The sequence below is a fragment of the Mauremys mutica genome, chromosome 20 (assembly GCF_020497125.1).
Source record: "Mauremys mutica isolate MM-2020 ecotype Southern chromosome 20, ASM2049712v1, whole genome shotgun sequence".
Classification (NCBI taxonomy): Eukaryota; Metazoa; Chordata; order Testudines; family Geoemydidae; genus Mauremys; species Mauremys mutica.
This window is the reverse complement of record NC_059091.1, coordinates 24,391,974-24,412,695: the sequence shown is the minus strand read 5'-3', so window position 1 is coordinate 24,412,695 and position 20,722 is coordinate 24,391,974. Positions and strand designations below refer to the sequence as shown.

Here is a 20,722-nt window from a genome sequence, read left to right as displayed (position 1 = left end):
TGCAGCCACACACAGCCACATGCAGTGCACACGCAGCCAGACACAGTGCACATGCAGCCATACGTAGCACACACACAGCCACACACAGCACACACACAGCACACATGCAGCGCACACGCAGCCAATGGAGCAAAGGCCACTGATGCCAGCTGGGGATCCTGCCTCTGGGCCCAAATGCAGTGGTGCGGGAAGCCCCGGAGGCGGTTCCCCTGCGGGGCTGATCCGGGGTGACCCCGCTGGAGCGGCGTGCTGGCTACACCAGGGCAAGGGAGCTCAGCGAGCCCGAGGTGCAGCAGGTGGCCCTGGCTGGGTTGCCGGGCTGGAGCTGCGAAGAGGCAGCGGAGAGGCAGGACGCCCCCTCCTGGCCCGCAGAGAGAGCTCAGCTGCCGCCCTGGCTCCAGCTTCCCCTCTCTGGATTCCCCCCACCCCCCCGCCCCCAGCACTGACCTGCCCCATGGGCACCCCAAGCGGCTGGACCCTGCTCCTGGGGGATCCAGGGCCCCCCAGCCAGAGTCGTCGCTTCTTCCCGAGATGCCACGACCAGAAGGGCCTGGTCCGACGCCCTGCCCGGTGCAGGCCGTGGGCCGGCCCTGAGCTCAGAGCAGCCAGGGACGGGGAACCCACCGCACCCCCGGGGTCATTCCTCTCCCTGGCAAACATCGGCACCGTGTGGCCAGCCGGACCTCGGCCAGCGGCACCTTCCAGCCGCTGGAGGGAGCCGGTTCGAGCTCGGCTGCTCCCCAGGGAGGCCAGGTCCCCCTGGGTTACGCTGACAGGCCCGAGCCCCGGGAGTGCACCTGGCTCACCACGAGTCCGACCTGGCCCCCCGGTCCCCCCCCCCCCGTCCGGGCAGCCTCCCGCAGCTCACCTGGATGGGCAGCACAATGAGCGCCACGCAGATCATGATGACGACCAGCAGCTGGGAGGGCCAGATCTTGGGGGTGACGTCCCCGAAGCCCACGGTGGAGAAGGTGACGATGCAGAAGTAGAGCGAGTCGAAGAGGGTCAGGTTGTTGCCCGCGCGCTCCAGGTGCTGGATCCCGCAGATGCTGGTGGGGAGGGAGCCATCGGTCAGCGTCACAGCCGGGATCATCGGGATGGTAAATACCCCGGCGACGCGCTGCCTGGTGAGTGACGTGCCTCGCCCCAGAGCTGGCTGCAGCAATGCACACGGGGGCTGGGACATCCCCACGCTGACCTCTGCAGGCGGGCACGGGTACTGCATGCCACGCGCTCAGCCTGGCCGGCTCTGGGGGTTCAAGTCTCCAGGCCCAAGTGGCAGGCGGCCAAGGCCTCCGCTCACCCGGCCCCACCTCCCCGGGACCCCTCCCAGCCCCCGCTGCCCGGGCCCCACTCACCAGGTGAACATCAGGCAGACCAGGGTGCAGACCAGAATCAGGACCTGGTTGAACATGGCCGAGTGCGTCCGCTGGATGGCGCGGTGGAGATCGTTCTGCTGGGACGAGAGGCGGGGGGTGGGGGGGGCCGCTGAGGGGCCGGGTGCTGCCGTCCCCTCCCCCAACCCGGCAGGCAACACGCACAGCCCTGCACAGCTGGGACACACACACCGAGCCCGGCACGTCTGGGACAGGCAGCAGAAACCCCAGACCCAGCTGGGACCGGGGGCGCGGCTCATTGGCAGGGTGGGGGGCAGGGCCCTGCCCGACGGGGCCAGGGAGCCAGCAGAGGCGAGGGAGGGGGGAGGCAGAGCCGTGTCCCGCACCCCTGGGCGAGCCCCCCCCACCCCAGCCTTCAGACTCACAATCATGTTCTCCAGGGCGTGCTTGGCCAGCCAGCAGTTCAGGAACACCGGGATGAAGAGATTGCGCAGCGGGGGCCAGAACACCTGAGCAGAGGGTTGGGGGAGGTTAGCGGGGGGGGGAGAGCCCCCCCCACCCCTCCAGCACAGGACAGACCTCCCAGCAGCAGGAATCTGCCCTGCCCTGTGCTTTGCTGGATGTGGGAGGCTGAGGCCCGGACAGGGTGGGGGTGGGGATGGTGTCCGGTAGGGATCCCACCGCTGCCACCATGGGCCCCTGGCCTAGGACAGGAACATGACAAGGGCCAGTCATCTTAGGGGTGGGGGGTGATGGATCGGGGGGGTTATTGAGGGAAGCAGTGAGATCAGGGAGGGGTTTAGTTGGGGCTGGGATGGGGCGGTTGGTGGGGGCGGTGGGATGGAGAGGTTAGCAGGAGTGATGGGGATCTAGCAGGGCAGGGGATGGGGGGCTCGTGGGGGAAGGGGGTTAGTGAGGCAGGAGATGTAGGGGGGAAGTGGGGATGGGGTCTCTGGCTCCGACTCACCGTGATGAGGAAAGGTGCCGTGTTCATCATCTCCAGCATGAAGGGAACCCGCAGAACCTGCTCCCACAAGTTCCCCTGGCGACGGGAGAGAGGAAATCAGAGCCCAAGGCCCTCCCGCCAGGGACAAACAGTAACAGATCCCCCTGCCCCCCAGCCCCGGCCCCCCAGCCCCCAGGCCTGGCCCCCCTGCCCCCAGCCCCCAAGTCTGGCCCGCCTGCCCTGGCCCCCCAGCCCCCAGGCCTGGCCCCCCTGTCCCCCAGCCCCCCAGCCCTGCCCCCCCTGCCCCAGCCCCCCTGCCCCCCAGGCCTGGCCCCCTTTCCCCAGTTCACTCAGGATTGAGGGGCATCGGCTGACCTGGCAAGGGAACCCAGGGCTGGGCTGGCAGGGGCTGTGGGGCGGGTGTGACGGGCACTGGCAGAGCCGGGGGGGAGAGCCTGGGGATGGGCTGACAGGGGCTGTGGGGTGGGAGTGAGGGGCACTGGCAGAGCCGGGGGGGAGAGAGCCTGGGGCTGGGCTGGCAGGGGCTGCGGGTCGGGAGTGAGGGGCACCGGCAGAGCCTGGGGGGAGAGCCTGGGGCTGGGCTGGCAGGGGCTGTGGGGCGGGAGTGACGGGCACTGGCCGAGCGGGAGGGCAGCCCAGGGCTGGCCTGGCAGGGGCTGTGGGGCGGGAGTGACGGGCACCGGCAGAGCCTGGGGGGAGAGCCTGGGGCTGGGCTGGCAGGGGCTGCGGGTCAGGAGTGACGGGCACCGGCAGAGCCGGGGGGGAGAGCCTGGGGCTGGGCTGGCAGGGGCTGTGGGGCGGGAGTGAGGGGCACCGGCAGAGCCGGGGGGGAGAGCCTGGGGCTGGGCTGGCAGGGGCTGCGGGTCGGGAGTGAGGGGCACCGGCAGAGCCAGGGGGGAGAGCCTGGGGCTGGGCTGGCAGGGGCTGCGGGTCGGGAGTGAGGGGCACCGGCAGAGCCTGGGGGGAGAGCCTGGGGCTGGGCTGGCAGGGGCTGCGGGTCGGGAGTGAGGGGCACTGGCCGAGCGGGAGGGCAGCCCAGGGCTGGGCTAATGTGGGGCTGGGGGTCCGGACTGAGGGGAACCCGCCGAGCTGGGGGTGTGGGGGGAGCAGTTTCCATTGGTCCTGTCCACGCGGCTCTATCAGTCTTTCCCCAAACTACCACAGCCTGTTGTAAAGCCGGGGGGGCGGGGGGGCTCTGCGGGTGCTTGTCTCCCCCCTGGTCCCACAGCTTTAATGAGTCGGCTCAAAGGGGGGTCGTTAAAGGAAACGAAGGGGAAAGATCTGGGAACCCCCAGCCACTTGGGCACCAGACGGCGGATTGGGGAGAACTGGCCTTGTCAATATCAAGACTGGGGGGGGCGTTAAATCCATCTACCCTGCCCCCCCCGGCTGCAGCCTCTCTCCCCTCCAGTCCCAGCCCCACTCCCCCCATCACCAGGGAATGGGATGATCCCAGGACAGGGGGGTCCCTCTCTGCCCATCCCCCCCAAAGAGCTCATCACTCCAGGGGTGTCCGCCAGCTGCCTCGGGAGGGGGCCGAGTTGCCACGTACTGGGGGATTGGGGGCGGGGCTGGAGCCCCGAGGGCCAGATCCTGAGCTGGGGTAAACCAGGGTGGTTCCCTTGATTTACACCCGTGCCGAGTCTGGCCCCCTCCCCTGGCTCGCTCAGAGGGACCCCCCTGCTGTAGCAGGTGACAGCAGCGGAAAGGCAGAGATCCCGGGGGGCGGCATGGGGGGCAGAGGGGGTACCCACTTTCTCCTGGCATTGCCCTCCCAGGGAGAGTCTAGGGCCGGGGATTCCTGCCCCCGGGGCCCACTGAGGGCGGGGGGGGGGGCGTGGTTCAGGCCAAGGCGATTTGCACAGAGCAGCCCCCACCCCGCAGATTGTACCTTGTAGCCGAGATACACCAGCAGCATCGTCTCCAGGAAACTGATCAAAGCCACCAGCACCTGGGGGTGGGGAGCAGCGGGGGGGTCAGTAAGGGAACGACGCTGCCAGCCCCATAGGGAGCCCAGAGCCTGCCCCACCAGCGCACGGCCTCGGGGCGTCCCAGGGGCTGGCAGAGGACCCCGGCTCCCGCAAGCAGCCGTCGGCCCCGCAGGCCCCAGGATCACGGCTAAGGTTTGGTCACGGGTGTTTTTAGTAAAAGTCAGGGACAGGTCACGGGCAAAAAAGAAAAATTCACTGAGCTCACGACCTGTCTCTGACTTTTACTAAAAACACCCGTGACCAAACCTCAGCCGTGATCCTGGGGCCTGCGGGGCCGACGGCTGCTTGGCGGGAGCCGGGGTCCTCTGCCAGGCCCGTGGGGTGGCTGGGAGCTCCGGGGCTGGCACCGCCTGGGGGGGCTCAGAGCTCCAGGGTCCCCCTGCCGCCCGCGGCGGTGGGGAGCTGTGGGGATCCCCCGCTGCCCATGGCGGCTGGGTGTTTGGGGGCCCCGCTGCCTCTGGCGGGACCCTGCAGCTCCCAGCCTCCGGGGCTGAAATCACGGAGTCTTTGGAAGTCACCGATTCCATCCGTAGCCGTAATGACCCCCGGGGCCCTTGGCCAGAGGGTTAAACATTGCCGGGTGACCACGCCCCACCCCAGAGGTGGCTGCACCTCAGCGCCCAGAGAAGCAACCTCTGGGATCCTTTGGGAGGAAAGCGGCTGGTGAAACTGCTGACATGACACCTCCCTCGATAACCCGTGTGACCAGCTCAGCCCCCTCCCGAGGGGGGGGTCCCTCCATGTGTCCATCACACCCCCAGGGCAACCCCCCCAATACTGGGACACAGACTCCTAGGCCCCCACAAGTCACTAACCCCCCTGCTCTCCAGCCCCCCGCTGTGCCCCCTGCAGACCCCCCCCACTCACCTGCAGCCCCCAGAGGGGCAGAGGCCTATTCACCCAGATAATCGGGGTCCTGGAAGAGAAAAGCCACATTGAGGGCAGGCTCCAGAGCTCCCCAGCCCTGGCCCCGCCGGCTCGGCGCCTCCGGACACTTACCAGTCGAATGTGCTCAGGTGGTGAGCAGAGCGGTTCTGCCTGGGGCAGCCCCAGCTGGAAAAGCAGAGAGACAGACAGACAGACAGACAGACTTCTGAGCCCCTGGCCATCGTCTCCCCGGAGGCTGAGCCATTCACCGGCCGGCCCTGGTTTCTGCCCCCCCATCCCCACCCCGGGGTGCCCGCTGTGATCCCCGTGCCAAGGTTGCTCAGACAGCCTCTCCAGCTGGCACGTTCCTGGGCAGGGTGGGGTGATCGGAGTCCCGGGCGAGCCAGCAAACCCAGCAGTGCCCGCGGCAGAGAGCCCGTGGGGGCTGCCCACGGGGCACCACCCCACCCTTTCTGCGCGGCTCCCAGCACGGCGCTGCCGGGCACCATGGGGCTGGCTCTGAGCTAGTCCCAGCCGGGGCAGGGGGCCCCCACTCACCAGCCCCCTCGGCCCTCCTGGGGGTCGTCCAGCAGCACCCGGATGATGTACAGGAGGCAGCTGAGCAGCTTGAGAGAGAAGTTAAACAGACGCACCCGCAAACCTGAAACACACATGGGGAGGTGAGACTGGCAGGGCCCCAGGGCCGTGCTGGGGGGAGCACAGACTGTGAGGGCAAAGCCCCCACCCCACTAACTACAAGGGAACCCAGGAGTCCTGACGCCCAGGCCTCCCTGCTCTAACCACTAGACTCCACTCCCCTTCCCAGAGTTAGCTAGAACCCAGGAGTCCCTGCCCCGCACTGCTCTAACCACTGCCCCTCCCAGAGCTGGGGATCAACCCAGGAGTCCTGGATCACAGGGTTCCTGCCTCAAGCCCACAGCTTGGCTGGGCAGCAAGAAAGACAGAGTCACGCCCGCGAGGCGAGGGAGGAGCTGGGGCTGGAGGGGCAAACGGGAGGTTCCCGGGGGCGCCGAGCTGTGAGCTGGTCCCATCCCTGTGGCCCAGGCAGACCCTGTTCGGGGCCCCGGCAGCTGCAGACCCACGGAACCGTCCATCGCCGCGGGCGGTGGTGCCTGGGCCGTGGGGAGGCCGCGCCCTGCTCTGGCCGTCCCAGACTCTGTGCCAGGCCCGCCCCAGGACGGGGGCCGGACGGAGCGACTCACTGGAGCGCTGGTTCTTGATGAAGAAGAGTTTCAGCCGCTCCTTGAAGGTGTTTTCGTTGACGTAAAACTCCACTTGGACCCTGCGAGAGAGAGAGACGGGGAAGAGCTGAGGCTGCAGGGACCTGCCTGCTTGGAACGGGGCTGCCAGGCCTGGGTCAGCACCAGAGACAGCTCCCCAGGGTGCCACCTTCCCGGACACAGTCCAGGGGCTTTTACCCCACAGCGCCCCTGGGAGGCAGGGCAGGGTCAGTGACTCGCCCACGGGGAGTCGGTGGCAGAGATGGGTGGGCCACCCCAGATCTCCGAGTCCCGGCCCAGCCTCTCCCCACCAGGGTCCTATCGGGCCACGGTGCCCCTTTGCCTTGGGCTGGCAGAGCCCGGCTGCTCCAGGCCCTCACTCCAGCACATCACTTACTGCTGGGTGCTAATTGGCTGGCAGGACCCTAAGCTAGACTCCCTTCGCTTGGCCTCCCCCGATCGGCGTCTCGTTAGCTGTGATCACTGAGCCGGAGAGGGAGCCTGGGGTGGAACCAGGCCTGGGGGGGTGCAGGGAGGGATGCTGGCATCAGTGATGTGCCAGGATGCAGGGAGCAGCCAGACATTTGGATTCCAAAGCCCCTTGTGCCACCCTCTGCCCCCAGAAGAGCAGTGGCGATCGGACCTTACCCCCGGCTCCGCTCCAGATCCACTGGTGGACTTGCTGGCTCCAAGACCTCAGAGCCTCCATCAGACCAAGGGCTCAGGTTATGAGACCAGCCTGCAGCCCCAGGCTCCCCCCAGCTCTGCTGGTGCCCCACAGCCCCGGGCTGCCCCCACACCTCGGTTCTGACCTGCAGCACCTTCTGAAGTAGCTCACTGCATTCAGATACATCCCTCAGCCTGAGCCAGTGCTCCCGGCCACCCTCTGCCTCTGAGAGAGACCCCTCTGGCCTCCCCCTTCGCTGGACAGGAGCTGATAGGCCGTCCCTGATCTGCTTGCAGGGCAACTCAGCCCAAACCCCTCTACATCCCCATGGCACAGCCCCGCTCCTAGAACCGGCCATCTTGCTGTGGTGGCGCGTCCCACCCCCAGCTCCGTGCCCAGCCACAATCCTGGCTGAGCGGCCCCAGGTCCCCCCACTGGCGTGTTCTCACTCCTGATGAGCCACGAGGCACCAGCTCCGGCCACCCTTGTGCCGCCAGATCTCGGCCCTCGGCAGGAGCAGACGCTGTCACATGCAGGCTCCCCGGGTGGCTTCACGTTCAACTGGAACATCCTCAGGGCAAGGACTGGCCCCCATGCCAGAGCTGGGGTCTGGGGAGAACCCAGGCGTCCTGACCTGCTGCACCAGCCATGGCAGGCCAGCGAGCCGCTGTGTGAGGCCTGCTGCAGGGATTCTTAGCTGCTGGTTTCTCCTCGCCCCTTCCCAGAGCACCTGATCGCACCGGGAGGAGGGAGGCAGCTGCTGTAATGTGAAACCCAGGACTTGGCTTTGTCCATGTCATTCGCCCCGGGAACCAGTGGGCCTGGGGGGCAGGGCTGGGTTACAGCCCTGCACTGGGACCTGGGCCCAGCGCCTGGCATCCGCGGGTGAGAGCAGCCTCGCGACGTTCAGCCACCAATTACGTTTCTAGCCCTTGTGGTTTTGCAAAGGAAAACTTTAAAGAACATCGAAACGGCCAGTCTGGGTCAGAGCAAAGTCCATCCAGCCCAGTGTCCTGTCAGCCGACCGCGGCCAGTGCCAGGTGCCCCAGAGGGAATGAACTGAACAGGGAATCACCAAGTGACCCATCCCCTGTCGCCCATTCCCAGTTGTTTTTTGAACCCTGTTCTAGTCTTGGCCTTCACAACATCCCCTGGCGGTGAGTTCCACAGGTTCACTGTGCGCTGTGTGAAGAAATACTCCCTTGTGTTTGCTTTAAACCTGCTGCCTGTTCATTTCATTGGGTGACCCCTAGTTCTTGTGTTATAAGATGGAGTAAATAACACTTCCCTGTTTACTTTCTCCACACCAGTCAAGATTTTACAGACCTCGATCATATCCCCCTTAGTCGTCGCTTTTCCAAGCTGAAAAGTCCCAGTCTTATTAATCTCTCCTCACACAGCGGCCGTTCCATCCCTCGAATCATTTTTGTTGCCCGTTTCTGAACCTTTTCCAAATCCAATATATGTTTTTTGAGACAGGGCGACCACATCTGCACACAGTGTTCAAGGATGAATACTGGATTTATGCCATGGGTTTATATAGAGGCATTATGATATTTACTGTCTTCTTATTGCTCTCGTTCGTAATGATTCCCCACGCTCTGTTCGCTGCTCTGGCTGCTGCAGCACACGGAGTGGATGTTTCCAGAGAACTACCCACAATGCCTCCAAGCTCTCTCTCGAGTGGGATCAGCTAACTTACATACAGTTGGGAGGATGTTTTCCAAGGTGCATCACTTTGCATTTATCAACACGGAATTTCATCTGCCATTGTGTTGCCCAGAGGATGTGTGGGCATGTGATGAAACAGTGTCTGCCTGGGTCTGTAGGGAGGCTGAGCCCATCGCTGTGAGATGGGGAGCTGCCCTGAGTGTGACCGTTGCAGTGATGCCGGGGCAGGAGGGACACGTCCCTGACCCCCCCACCACCACTATTCGGGACTCACCTAGCAAAGAAGGTGCCTATTCCCTTCTCCCCCAAGCCAGCCAGCCCCCTGCTCTGGGGCCAGATTGGAGCCGACATCCCTAGAGGAGAAAGTCCCCATGCCCCATTCCCTGCCCCATCTCATCTTTGGGCAGCTCAGAAGGGGTCCATGGTTGAAGTGAGAGTGTGGGGCAGCCTGGTGCACAGCGGCTCTGTGCCACAACCCCCCCCCCCCGCCCCGGGCAATACTGAATCCCAGTGCGGGGCCAGGGGACGGCGAGGCAGCCCCGTGGATCCGGCGCGAGGAGAAATAACAAAACCTCGTTAGAGCTCAGTGTGGGACGCAGCTGGTGCCAGGCGCTGCCGACGCCCAGGGGCTGCTCTCAGCTCCCCGTGGCTGGAGGAGACGTCCCCTTCCCCAGCTCACCCCAGGGGGGTCCAATCGTTAGTGCAAAGGGGCCATTGCTGGGGCCACCCCCCCACCCCAGCTTGCATGGAGCTATTTAGAACACGGGTAACAGGTGCTGGCTGATGGAGGCTGCATTAGGCCTGTAGGGTTTCTTTGTATGGGGGGGGTCCCGGTCACCCCTTCTTTTTGTCTCAGTGGGGCTGGGCAGGGTGTCTGCAGCGGCAGGGGTGAGTCTGTCAGGAGGTAGGATCCACACAGGCAGCTGCCCCCGGGCAATGGGAGGCTGGGCGGGGAATCTGCCTGCCCGTTGTGCCCAGGGCGGGTGAGGAAATGATCTCAGTGGCCAGGCAACGGGGGGATGGCACCTGGCGGGGGGGGGGAGGGATCTGTGCCTGTGATGACACATTGCACAAGCCCTGGTGATACCAGTGGGGTTCTGCCCCTTTGGCCCCGCTGAGGATACCCCCAGGAGTGCGCTGGGATGGGGGGGGGTCCCAGGCTGGCCCCACGGCTGGCCTGCATGGGGTACTAACGAGACCCTGCCCCCTTGGCTTCATTCTCCCCTCGCTGCTCCCCAGGGTGCGTGCCTTGCCCTGCCCCCGGGGCACTGGGAGGGGAACGCCCACCCTAGGGCTCTGGCCACGGGACCAGCGGACCCTCCGCAGGCACGTCTGCGGGACGTCCACCGGAGCCGCCTGCTGCCCTCCTGGCGACCGGCAGAGCGCCCCCCGCAGCATGCCGCCCCAAGCACGCGCTTGGCATGCTGGGGCCTGGAGCCGCCCCTGCCCCCAGGCTGCAGGGGCAGGAGCCTTTCCGGTGCCTGGCCGCTGCAGGCCTGGGGTGGTGGATTCCAGCCAGGCCTCCCCTGGGCTTAGGGGACCCCCAAGCGCTGGCGCTGTCCCCCTCTTAGCTTGTTGGAAGATCATCAAACTAGGGCTGGGGCATCCCTGCCCCCCCCCCCCATGACGCAGTAGGGAGCCGGGCGGACTGACCCGGGAATGTGTCTAGTTACTGGGGCTGGCTGCATGGGGGAGGGGAGAGCAGGGGGTGACTTTAGGTGAGAGTTACCTGAGCCTGTAACCTGGGCCAGGAGGGGGGTGGGGCCAGGTGACACCTTTGCCGGGGCAGCTGGACAAAGGACAGGGGGAGCTGGGGGGAAGGGGGGAGAGAGGCTAGAGAGGGGTTTGCTTTCAGTTTGGGTCTGGGTGGTGGAACGCAGGGAACCCCAGGCTGGGCTCTAAGCTCCATAACCCCCCCAGAGGGACCTGGCTGGGGGATCCTGGTTGTACCTACACGCCCTGCTTGGGACTGTGTTCCTGTCATGTAATAAACCTTCTGCTTTACTGGCTGGCTGAGAGCCCTGGTGATTGGCAGGAAGAGGGGTGCAGGGCCCTGACTTCCCCCCACTCCGTGACACCCCCCCCAACCACTTTTTAACCACCCACAGGAAAACGTTCTCGGAAGGTCAGAGGTCACGGGTCAGCCTTGCCACAAAGGGTTAACGCTTTCGGCGCACTCTGGAACCAGCAGGAGTCACCTCGGCTGGCGGGTGCGATTAAAGCGGGTGGTTAGAGCCGGCGGCCTGCGTGGAATACAGATCAGCCCCGCTGCAGCCAGCCGGCACCCGCAGCAAAGAGCCTGGCGCAGAGTCCCCAGCATCACCACTCAGCCCTGGGGGGCAGGGACAGCCCCCCACTCGCCCAGCCGGGATCCTGCTAGGCCCTGGCCGCCCCCTTCCCCAAACGCCAGGGGGTGCTGGGCGAGAGGGGTGCACAGCATCGGGGGAGGGGGGCCAGCAGCCCAACCCTGGGGTCTCTCGCCGCACAGAGCACCCGCCCCGGGGCTCTTATGGTGCAGGATAAACCACAGGCACGTCCTCATTGGCTGACGCTCATGTCACCCCCGTACGCTGATTGGCTGTCAGGGAGAACACCACACCCATCCTCTGATCAGAGCCACCAGATGTCCCAGTGTTATAGGGACCGTTCCGATTTGTGGGTCTTTTTCTTATATAGGCTCCTATTACCCCCCACCCTCATCCCGATTTTTCACACTCGGTGTCTGGGTCACCCCACTTCTGATTGGCTGTTGGCAGTGCCACACACCCCTCGAATTGGCTGTCAGGGGAATGCCACACCCACGTTCTGATTGGCTGTTGGCAGTGCTACGCCCAGGCACGGATTGGCTGCCGGAGATGTCCCGTGTGGTGCCACGGGACATCTAAAAGCTGCCTCTCTCACGTGGCCCTGTCCACCCCCCGTGAGACGCCCCCACCGCCACCCCCAGGCCAGGGAGAGGCTGGCTGGGAGCGTCTCACGCCCACGTTGCACCGGTGCCAGCGGCTGCACCAGGACCTGTGGGGCTTGAGTGCCCCAGCTGGGGCGAGCTGGGCGATCCAGGGGACGGTGGGCTGGTTGCCAGCAAGGCGTGGCCGGAGCAGGGACCCACCAGCGGGACACGGATCTCCCAGGCAGGCACTGGGCTCGAGGCTGGGGCCTCTCTCCACCCCCCCGAGCTGGCTACCGAGGCAGAAAGGGGACTCGCAGCCCGGCCAGACGCAGCGTCTCTCCCGGGGACGACGGGGCGCAGCCACTCGGCTCCCACGCCACAGAAGCGTCAGGAAAGCCACTAGACCAGTGAGGCGGCTGGTGCAAAGATGGATTCTGGGACTGGGGGAGGGACACGCGGAGCCTTCCCCAAGGGGCTGACGGGGGGAAGCTGCTGCCCTCTGAAGGCGGCAGGCGCAAGGCCCTTTCGACGAGAGCTCACGGATCAGCCCTGGGATTCTCTGGGAGCGGGGCCGGAGCTGGGCTCGGGGAGCTGGGGCTGAGCAGACAGCCTGGGACCCCCCGGGGGACTCGCGCCGCTGACAAACAAGCGGACGGGGGAGGGAAAGTGACGCGGGTTCCAGCTTCCACCTCCCGTCAGGTGGGAGCGATTTGCTGATGCGTCCAGCCAAGGGGCAGGAGGCTGCGCACCCCCCGCCCAACCCCCGGCCTAGAGAGCTGGGCTGCGGGTCGGGGCTGAGGGGCACCGGCAGAGCTGGAGGAAATCTTGCCTCTTTCTCGCCCACCCGCCCGCCTGTCTCTGACGCTCCAGCTCTGCGCCGCTGAGGGCAGAACCCAGGGAAGAACCCAAAGCCCCTTTCTCTGCAGGCTGGGAGGGGGAGGGGAGGGGCCGCCTGGCAGGCGAAGGCCGAATTTAGGCTGCAGTTGCTGGGCCGGAGCCTTCCTGGGCAGCTGAGACCGGCAATGAAAGGAGCCAAGAGCAGCTCCCAGATTTCCCCTCCGCTCCGGCCGAGGCTGAGAACCGCTGGGGCCAGGCAGAGTCCACGGGGAGCAGAGGGGCTGGCGGGAGCAATATCCCCCAGGACTCTGGGAGCCAGGACTCCTGGGTTCTCTCTCTCTGCCACTAAGAGGGGAGTGGGGTCTAGTGGTTAGAGCAGGGAGCTGGACACCTGGGTTCTATTCCCAGGACTCTGTCATCCAGGCTGGAGAGGGGGGGTGAATCCTGGAGCCCTCTCCCACTGGGGCTCCACCCTTTGGGAGCATTTCCAGCCCCTGCAGCCATGAACCCAGCCCCCCAAGGCCCCCAGGAACTGCTGGTGGCTGAAATGTGGCGATCAGCCCTGCTGGAGCTCCTGTGTGGCGGGTGGGTGGCCCAATGCGGGAATCTCTCGCCGGCTGCGTTCTCGTTCGGCGCCCACCCAGCACCCAGCTCCTGTGACAGTCCAAGAAAAACAGTAATTTGCCAGTTAGACGCCTCCCCTGGCTGCTGGGAAGGGGGCGGAACTGGCACCGTTATCAGCACTCACCACGCCGCCTGGCACGCTGGGTGCATGGAGCCGGGCGCCGGATTGTTATTGTAGGGTGCGCAGAGCTGGGCACTGGATTATTATCATAGGGTGCACGGAGCTGGGCACTGGATTATTATCATAGGGTGCGCGGAGCTGGGCACCGGTTTATCGTAGGGTGCGCGGAGCTGGACGCTGGATTATTATCGTAGGGTGCGCGGAGCTGGGCACCGGTTTATCAAAGGGTGCGTGGAGCTGGGCACTGGATTATTATCATAGGGTGCGCGGAGCTGGGCACTGGATTATCATAGGGTGCGCGGAGCTGGGCACCGGTTTATCGTAGGGTGCGCGGAGCTGGGCACTGGATTATTATCGTAGGGTGCGCGGAGCTGGGCACTGGTTATTGTAGGGTGCGTGAAGCTGGGCGCTGGTTATTGTAGGGTGCGTGGAGCTGGGCGCTGGTTTATCGAAGGGTGCGCGGAGCTGGGCACTGGATTATTATCATAGGGTGCGCGGAGCTGGGCACTGGATTATTATCATAGGGTGCGTGGAGCTGGGCACCGGTTTATCGTAGGGTGCGCGGAGCTGGGCACTGGATTATTATCGTAGGGTGCGCGGAGCTGGGCACTGGATTATTATCGTAGGGTGCGCGGAGCTGGGCACTGGTTATTGTAGGGTGCGTGAAGCTGGGCGCTGGTTATTGTAGGGTGTGTGGAGCTGGGCGCTGGTTTATCGTAGGGTGCACAGAGCTGGGCACCGGTTTGTTATCATAGGGTGCATGGAGCTGGGTGCTGGTTTATCGTAGGGTGCACGGAGCTGGGCACCGGTTTGTTATCATAGGGTGTGTGGAGCTGGGCACCGGTTTATCGTAGGGTGCGCAGAGCCGGGTGCTGGTTTATCGTAGGGTGCGCAGAGCTGTGCACTGGTTTGTTATCGTAGGGTGCACGGAGCTGGGCACTGGATTATTATCGTAGGGTGCGCGGAGCTGGGCACTGGTTAGGGCACCGGTTTGTTATCGTAGGGTGCACGGAGCTGGACACTGGTTATTGTAGGGTACGCGGAGCTGGGTGCTGGTTTATCGTAGGGTGTGCAGAGCCAGGCACTGGTTTGTTATTGTAGGGTGCGCGGAGCTGGGCGCTGGTTTATCGTAGGGTGCGCAGACCCCTATAGTGTTTCCTTAGCGTAGGATCAATTATGAGCACGGCAGCTGCACTGACCCGTATGTTAATAGAGGGTCATGCAGGGGCTCCATGTGGTGGTTTGTTATTGTAGGGTCTCTAGGTGCTTTGGGGGCTGAGCCACCCAGCTCTGTTCCTAAAGTGCCGCCCTGCAGAACGCAGCACCCATGAAACCTCCTCAGCCTGGCACCAGCCCCTGCAGCACGACTGAACCCACCGTCCCCATCAGCAGCACCGGCAGCCTCAGAAATCCCAGTCCCCATTAAACCCTGCTGCCAAGACACAGCCATGGAGAACAGCCCCCAGGCCAATCAGCCCCACCACCTGCTCCCCGTACGGCTCCCGCAGCTGCTGGTGGGGGAGCTCCCTGCAGATCACACGGCAGACAGGCCCCATATTTCAGTGCTCCCTGCCTGGCCCCGGGGCTCCCAGCCGCAGCTCAGCGCAGGGGCTGATCAAATCAACCTCGGTAAATGTGTCCTGCTGGTAAAAGCCACTCCAGGCGGACGGCTGGGTCTGGCTCTGGTGTCAGTCCGGATTCAATCGGGGAAGCTGGGGCCCGGGAGCGTCTGCAGGTGGGGTGCACGGTCCCAATGCAGGGAGAGGGTGGGGCGGGTCAGGCAGGAGGGGCAGAGCTCGGAAGGGCCTTGGCAAGTAGCTAGTGGTGGGAACCAGCTGGTGCGGATGTGGATGAGGGGAGGGGGGCCGTGGCCCCTGCCTGGCCCAGCTGAGCACTCAGGGCTGGGGGCAGCTCCCCCGGGCCCCTGGGGCGGGCAACTGAGATCAGAATCCATCCCCCACTTCAGACCAGGAAGTCGCACTGGGCCTGCCTGCCCCTGGTTCTGCTGATGCTCCCAGGGCTTTCGCCACATTGGTTCTGCTCCGGGGCCCAGCTGGGGGGGGGGGAGGTGTGTCACCTCTCCAGCTCACCCTCCCTGGGCCAGCGGGCACAGGGGCATCAGCGCATCAGGACCCAGGGGGGCAAGGGGCCGGCTCAGCCCCTCCTGCGGTGCCTTGTTTCAATTGCAGGAGACACACATGTAAGGAAGCTGTTCGTTCCCACCCTCAGCTGCGCCCAGCGTTCTGCTGGGCACAACCCCCGCGCCCTGCCTCCCTTTGCTGCTCCAGAGCCAGCCATTGAGAGTCGTGCCAATAGGGGCCCCCGTCGCCCTGGGCACCACTGGGTGCTCATTGTGCCAGGTGCTGCCCAGACCCACGGGGGGAGATCGGTGCTGCACAGACATAGCGAGAGACAGCCCCTACCCCGAAAAGCTCCCAGTCTACTAGACACAGGAGGGATTATTGTCCCTCTTTTACAGATGGGGAAACTGAGGCCTGGAGAGATGCACGGACGTGCCCAAGCTCCCACAGGGACGGAAAACCAGTGCCCCCCCAGCTCTCTCCCAGCCCGCTGATGCCTCGGCCAGTGGAGGCTCAGGAAGGGCCACAAGCCACTGGCGGGGACCCATTTGCCTGGCGCCATCAAGACTTCAGCTCCCTGAGGAGCTGGGGGCCAGCAGCGAATCCTGAGAGGCCCAATGCCAACCTGGGCCAAGCTTGGTCCGCTCCTTCCGCCCAGGGCCCCATCCAGCTGCAGATGGGCACCTGACCACTTCCATGCCCACAGCGAGGTGCAGCCACAGAGCCCCTCACCGTGGGAGAGGATGGGGAGCTACCAGCATTGTGCAGAGGGGGAAACTGAGTCCCAGAGCAGGGAAAGGGCTCAGCCCAGGTCACCGATCCATGATTAGAACCCAGGAGTCCTCACTCCAGCCCCTCCCCCATCTACCCCCCACTTCCCTCCTACAGCTAGGGTTCCAGCCCAGCCAAGCAATGCCTCATCGGCAAAAGGCCAGGGTCCCACTGCCGCAACTGCCCCGTTCTCTACTCTTGGTGCTGCGCCCCCAGGAAACTACAGTGCCCAGTATGCACCACTCTATCGCTAGCCAAGCATAAATGGTGGGAGGGAGCAATGCATGCTGGGAGCTGTAGTCTCAGCAGGCTGCACCTTGGTGTTTGAAATTGGGAGGTGGGTGGGAAGCGCGTTGGTCCCGGCCTTGCCCCCTGGGGAGGGGGTGGGGATGGGGGTGGGGAGAGGCAGGCCAGGGGACGCCGGGCTGGGGTGAAATCGGCGATGGGGGGACACCGAGGCAGGGAGGGGGAGCAGGCCTTGCAACCAGCAACCACCACGTTGAGACACCAGCGTGGCCGCGGGTCTATCGATCTCCCTTCCTCAGCGAGTCAAGCGAGCGTTAATCACTCCGGCTGCTCCTAAGCCTGGCAGGGATAGCTCAGTAGTCGGGGCCGGGGGCGGGAGACAGGCTGCACTGGGGGCAGGGCCGGGTTTAGGGCGATTCCCCCAATTCCCGGGAATCAGGCCCCGCACCCTCTGCCGAAGTGCCGCCGGAAACAGCGGCAACAGATTGAGCTGCTGCCGAATTGCTGCCACTGCCTTGGGCGGCATTTCAGCTGCAGCTCTTTCGAATCGGGCCCCGCCCGTCCTAAAGCCAGCCCTAGCTGGGGGGCTGCTGTCCATCAGGGAACAGACACTAAGATAACCCAGGGTTGTGAGTTCAATCCTTGAGGGGGCCATTTAGGGATTTGGGGATTGGTCCTGCTCTGAGCAGGGGGTTGGACTAGATACCTCCTGAGGTCCCTTCTGACCCTAATAATCTATGATTCTATGGCACATTCTGCTGAGACGCTCTGTATGCAACATTCAGGGGGAGGCGAAATCCCACAGGGGGCGTGGGCTTGTGAAGCGGGCACAGCCCTGACATGCAGGACTCCTGGGTTCTATGCCCAGCTCTGCCACCCAGTGAGCAGGGCGAGTCACTTGCCTGCTCTGTGCCTCGGTTTCCCCTCCAAATCTTTGTCTGTTTTGGGCTTCAGTTCTCCCTTTGTAAGCGGGTGAGAATGATCCTTGAGGAGCTCTCTGGGGGAGGGACGGGCTCTCACTCGGTCTCTGCAGCGCCCAGGACAATGGGGGGCCCCCGGAGCTGGATTGTGGTCTGTGTGCACCATAGTGGGATACACCTAATTAACCACACCAGATCTCCTTCACCCAGCCCCTGCCTGCTGGTCCAGATCCACGCTGGCACTTAAAGCCCTGGAAGTTTCCCCTTGCTGGCACCAGCCGACAGCCCCGGGTAGCCGCTCAGGCTGCAGGGACCTGGCTCCAGGAGGCCTCCCCTCAAGGGGGAGGAGCAGGGGCGACAGGGGGAAATGAGCTGAGGTTGAAGAGGGTCCCACCCCCGCTCCTGCTCCTTCCCATCTCTGCCCCGTATCCACCCCGCACCCACACCAGCCCAGGGCGCACTGAAGCTACCCCCGTATCCCCCGCTGCAATGAGCAGGCGCTGGAGTCAGGCAGCAGCCGGTGACTGTCGCAGGAAGCAGGCTAGGAACAGGAGGGGTGTGGGTGGATGGGGGGGGCAGAATGGGCTCCAGGGAAGCTCTAAAAACACCCCCCCTCCCCCAATCTGGGCTCACAGCTTCATTAACCCCTTGGGAGCTGCTAGGTCCCCGCAGCCCCAGGCCACCGAACCGAGACTTGGGTCACTGGAAGAACAGACCCAGACCCGCCCCACGCTGGGCTCCCCCCACCTAGGCTCTGCTAGCGCCCCTCACTCCTGACCTGCAGAGCCCTGCTAGCCCAGCCCTGGGCTCCCCCTGCCCCCCAGCTTCGCTGGTGCCCCTCAAGCCTGATGTGGAGCCCCCCCTCTATTGGTGCCCCTCACTCCTGACCTGAGCCGCTGCTACCCCCCCCCACACACTCTACCCCTCACCATCCAGCCCCAGAGCAGCAGGGACTGGCTGGCCCAGGGGGGTGGGGAATGGGACATGGGACCTTTCCCCTCAGGGGGACCCCAGCTCCAATCTGACCCCAGGGGCGGGATCTCCAGGGGGACTGGCTGCCTCGGCAGAGAGGCTGGGGACTGCATGAGCGATGGAGACGGAGTGTCCCACTGGGCAGGGCTGGGGGTGGGGCACACTGCCATTGCCCGGAGCCCCTGCCCCCACATGGTGCAGCTGGGGGGGCCCCACTAGGCCAGCGGCTGGGGGCGGAGGGACATTGCAGCACCAGGCCGTCCCCTGTGCATGCCAGTCAGAGCCAGGGAGACCCTGGGAGACACCAGAGCCCCTTGCACAGTGCCCCACGCAGTGCCATGGACCCCCCCCCGCCATGCCACGGGGAAACCGCCCAGCTCCACACAGAGCCACGGAGGCTCCTGCTGCGCCATGCAGCAGCCGTCAGAGCCACAAAGGACCCCGGGGCGCCAGGCGACGCCACAGGGTGCTATGGAGAGCCACCGAAAGCCAGCTGGTGTCCCAAAGCACCCAACATGGGCTGGTAAACAGCCCTGGCTTCCTCAGGGACGGCGCCAGCCATTCTGATCCAGAGCCTACACCTTCTCCCAGAGCTGGAGGGAGAACCCAGGAGTCCTGGCTCCCAGCGCCTCCTGCTCTAACCACTAGACCCCACTCCCCTCCCAGAGCTGGGAACAGAACCCGGGAGTCCTGGTACTCCCCCAAACACCAGACGATGCTGCCGCTCCTTTCCCTCTCAACGCCCTGAGGCAGCGCCTCCCCATTTCTCCCCATCCCTCACGCGGGGGGCGCAGAAGTGGCCGGAGACAGACATCAGCAGGGAGCATGGGGGAGGCTCTCGGGGTGGTGGCACTGGTCAGGGAGGGGGACTGAGCCCCCTGCAAGTCCAAAGCTGGAGCCTGTTTCCCCCCCTCGCCGCAAAGAGGGGGTGAGGGGACGGGGAAGACGACGGGCTGCCCTGGGGGCATCACGCGCCCGGCTCCCAGGGCAAAGCGCTCCGGGCAGGCGGGCGGCAGACCCCGCACCCAGCGCCCAGGCCGAGAGCCCAGGGCGGCTGCAGCAGGCAGCACAGGAACCACGACAGGGGGCCACACCCCAGAGATCCCGACGCCCCCAGCACCGCGTGGGCACAGCTCGCCCCAGGTGGGCTGGCAAAGCTGGAGCTGGGACCAGCATCTCCGGGGCTGCTCCAGTCCACCCCAGGCGCCCCTCGCCCAGGGCGCCCCCCAGCGCCCACCGTGCCCAGGCACCAGCGCGGGGCCCCCCTCACCTCTCGTCGGCCTGCCAGTCCCCCAGCAGCAGGTCCCGGAAGCGGTAGCGAGGGGGCAGGGGCAGCACCTCCTTCTCCAGCTCCACCATGTTGGCCCTCGACGCCGCCGTCGCTCAGCTGCGCCCTGGTGGCTTGCGGGTGCCGGGAGCCGCTAGCCAGGGCGGCCCGCTACGCCCGGGGCCCACGGGCATGGTGGGGCAGGGCGGGCATCCGGGAGCAGCTCTCTGCCCCCCGCTGCCTGGGCTGGGGAGGGAAGCGAGCAGCGGGTGCCATCAGCCTCGCCTTGCCAGCCGCCCGGTGCCCGGCTCCTGCAGCAGCCGCCCTGGGAGCTGCCCCCAGCGGAGGCTGCCGCTAGCCCATGGCACGGCCCCCCCCAGCTGGCAGGCCGGGGGGCCAGGCGGGCTCGGGGCTCCGGAGGCAGGGGAAGGGAGGCGGCGGAGCGAGGGGAGGCAGCCGGCTGAGCGCGCCTCGGTCTCCGGCAGGGATGCGGGGGGCGGTTTCAGGCAGGAGGGGCCGCCCCGATCCGCCCCTCGCCTGGGGGCTGCTGTGCTGTCCCCTCCCTCCCCGGGCCACCTGCGGCCGCGGCGCTTCCTTAACCCCTCGGGCTGCGGGAGGGGGGATAAGATGCTCCCAGCCTCCACTCCCCTCCCAGAGTCGGGAGAGAACCCAGGCGTCCTGGCTCCCAGCCCCACCCCCTGCTCTGATCCACCAGCCCCCACTCCCCTCCCAGAGTCGGGAGAGAACCCAGGCGTCCTGGCTCCCAGCCCCCACTCCCCTCCCAGAGCTGGGGAGAGAACCCAGGCGTCCTGGCTCCCAGCCCCCACTCCCCTCCCAGAGCTGGGGAGAGAACCCAGGCGTCCTGGCTCCCAGCCCCCCCCTGCTCTGATCCACCAGCCCCCACTCCCCTCCCAGAGTCGAGAGAGAACCCAGCCCCCTCTGCTCTCACCCACCAGCCCCCACTCCCCTCCCAGAGCCAGGGATAGAACCCAGGAGTCCTGCTCCCAGCCCCCACTCCCCTCCCAGAGCTGGGGAGAGAACCCAGGCGTCCTGGCTCCCAGCCCCACCCCCTGCTCTGATCCACCAGCCCCCACTCCCCTCCCAGAGTCGGGAGAGAACCCAGGCGTCCTGGCTCCCAGCCCCCACTCCCCTCCCAGAGCTGGGGAGAGAACCCAGGCGTCCTGGCTCCCAGCCCCCCCCTGCTCTGATCCACTAGCCCCCACTCCCCTCCCAGAGTCGGGAGAGAACCCAG

At 65.6% G+C, this 20,722-nt stretch overlaps 1 protein-coding gene across 4 annotated transcripts in view; it reads right to left on the bottom strand.

Moving 5' to 3' along the window:
* The window catches only part of LOC123353689 (potassium channel subfamily T member 2-like), a 46,592-nt gene extending 26,539 nt beyond the window's left edge, over window positions 1–20,053 (bottom strand). Inside the window, exons 1-10 of one of the 4 annotated variants that reach the window (XM_044995011.1) lie at window positions 19,474–20,053; window positions 6,386–6,465; window positions 5,721–5,823; window positions 5,295–5,348; window positions 5,163–5,211; window positions 4,196–4,255; window positions 2,305–2,379; window positions 1,763–1,846; window positions 1,359–1,456; window positions 869–1,049 (exon numbers count right to left, since the gene is read on the bottom strand). In XM_044995011.1, coding sequence (XP_044850946.1) covers window positions 869–1,049; window positions 1,359–1,456; window positions 1,763–1,846; window positions 2,305–2,379; window positions 4,196–4,255; window positions 5,163–5,211; window positions 5,295–5,348; window positions 5,721–5,823; window positions 6,386–6,465; window positions 19,474–19,562 — 873 coding nt within the window. In that variant the 5' untranslated portion in view covers window positions 19,563–20,053. Of the gene's footprint in view, window positions 1–868; window positions 1,050–1,358; window positions 1,457–1,762; window positions 1,847–2,304; window positions 2,380–4,195; window positions 4,256–5,162; window positions 5,212–5,294; window positions 5,349–5,720; window positions 5,824–6,385; window positions 6,466–7,519; window positions 7,564–19,473 lie in introns of those variants that run through there. The other 3 variants (XM_044995010.1, XM_044995012.1, XM_044995013.1) reach the window with 3 other exon arrangements.
* Window positions 20,054–20,722: the final 669 nt, after the last annotated feature.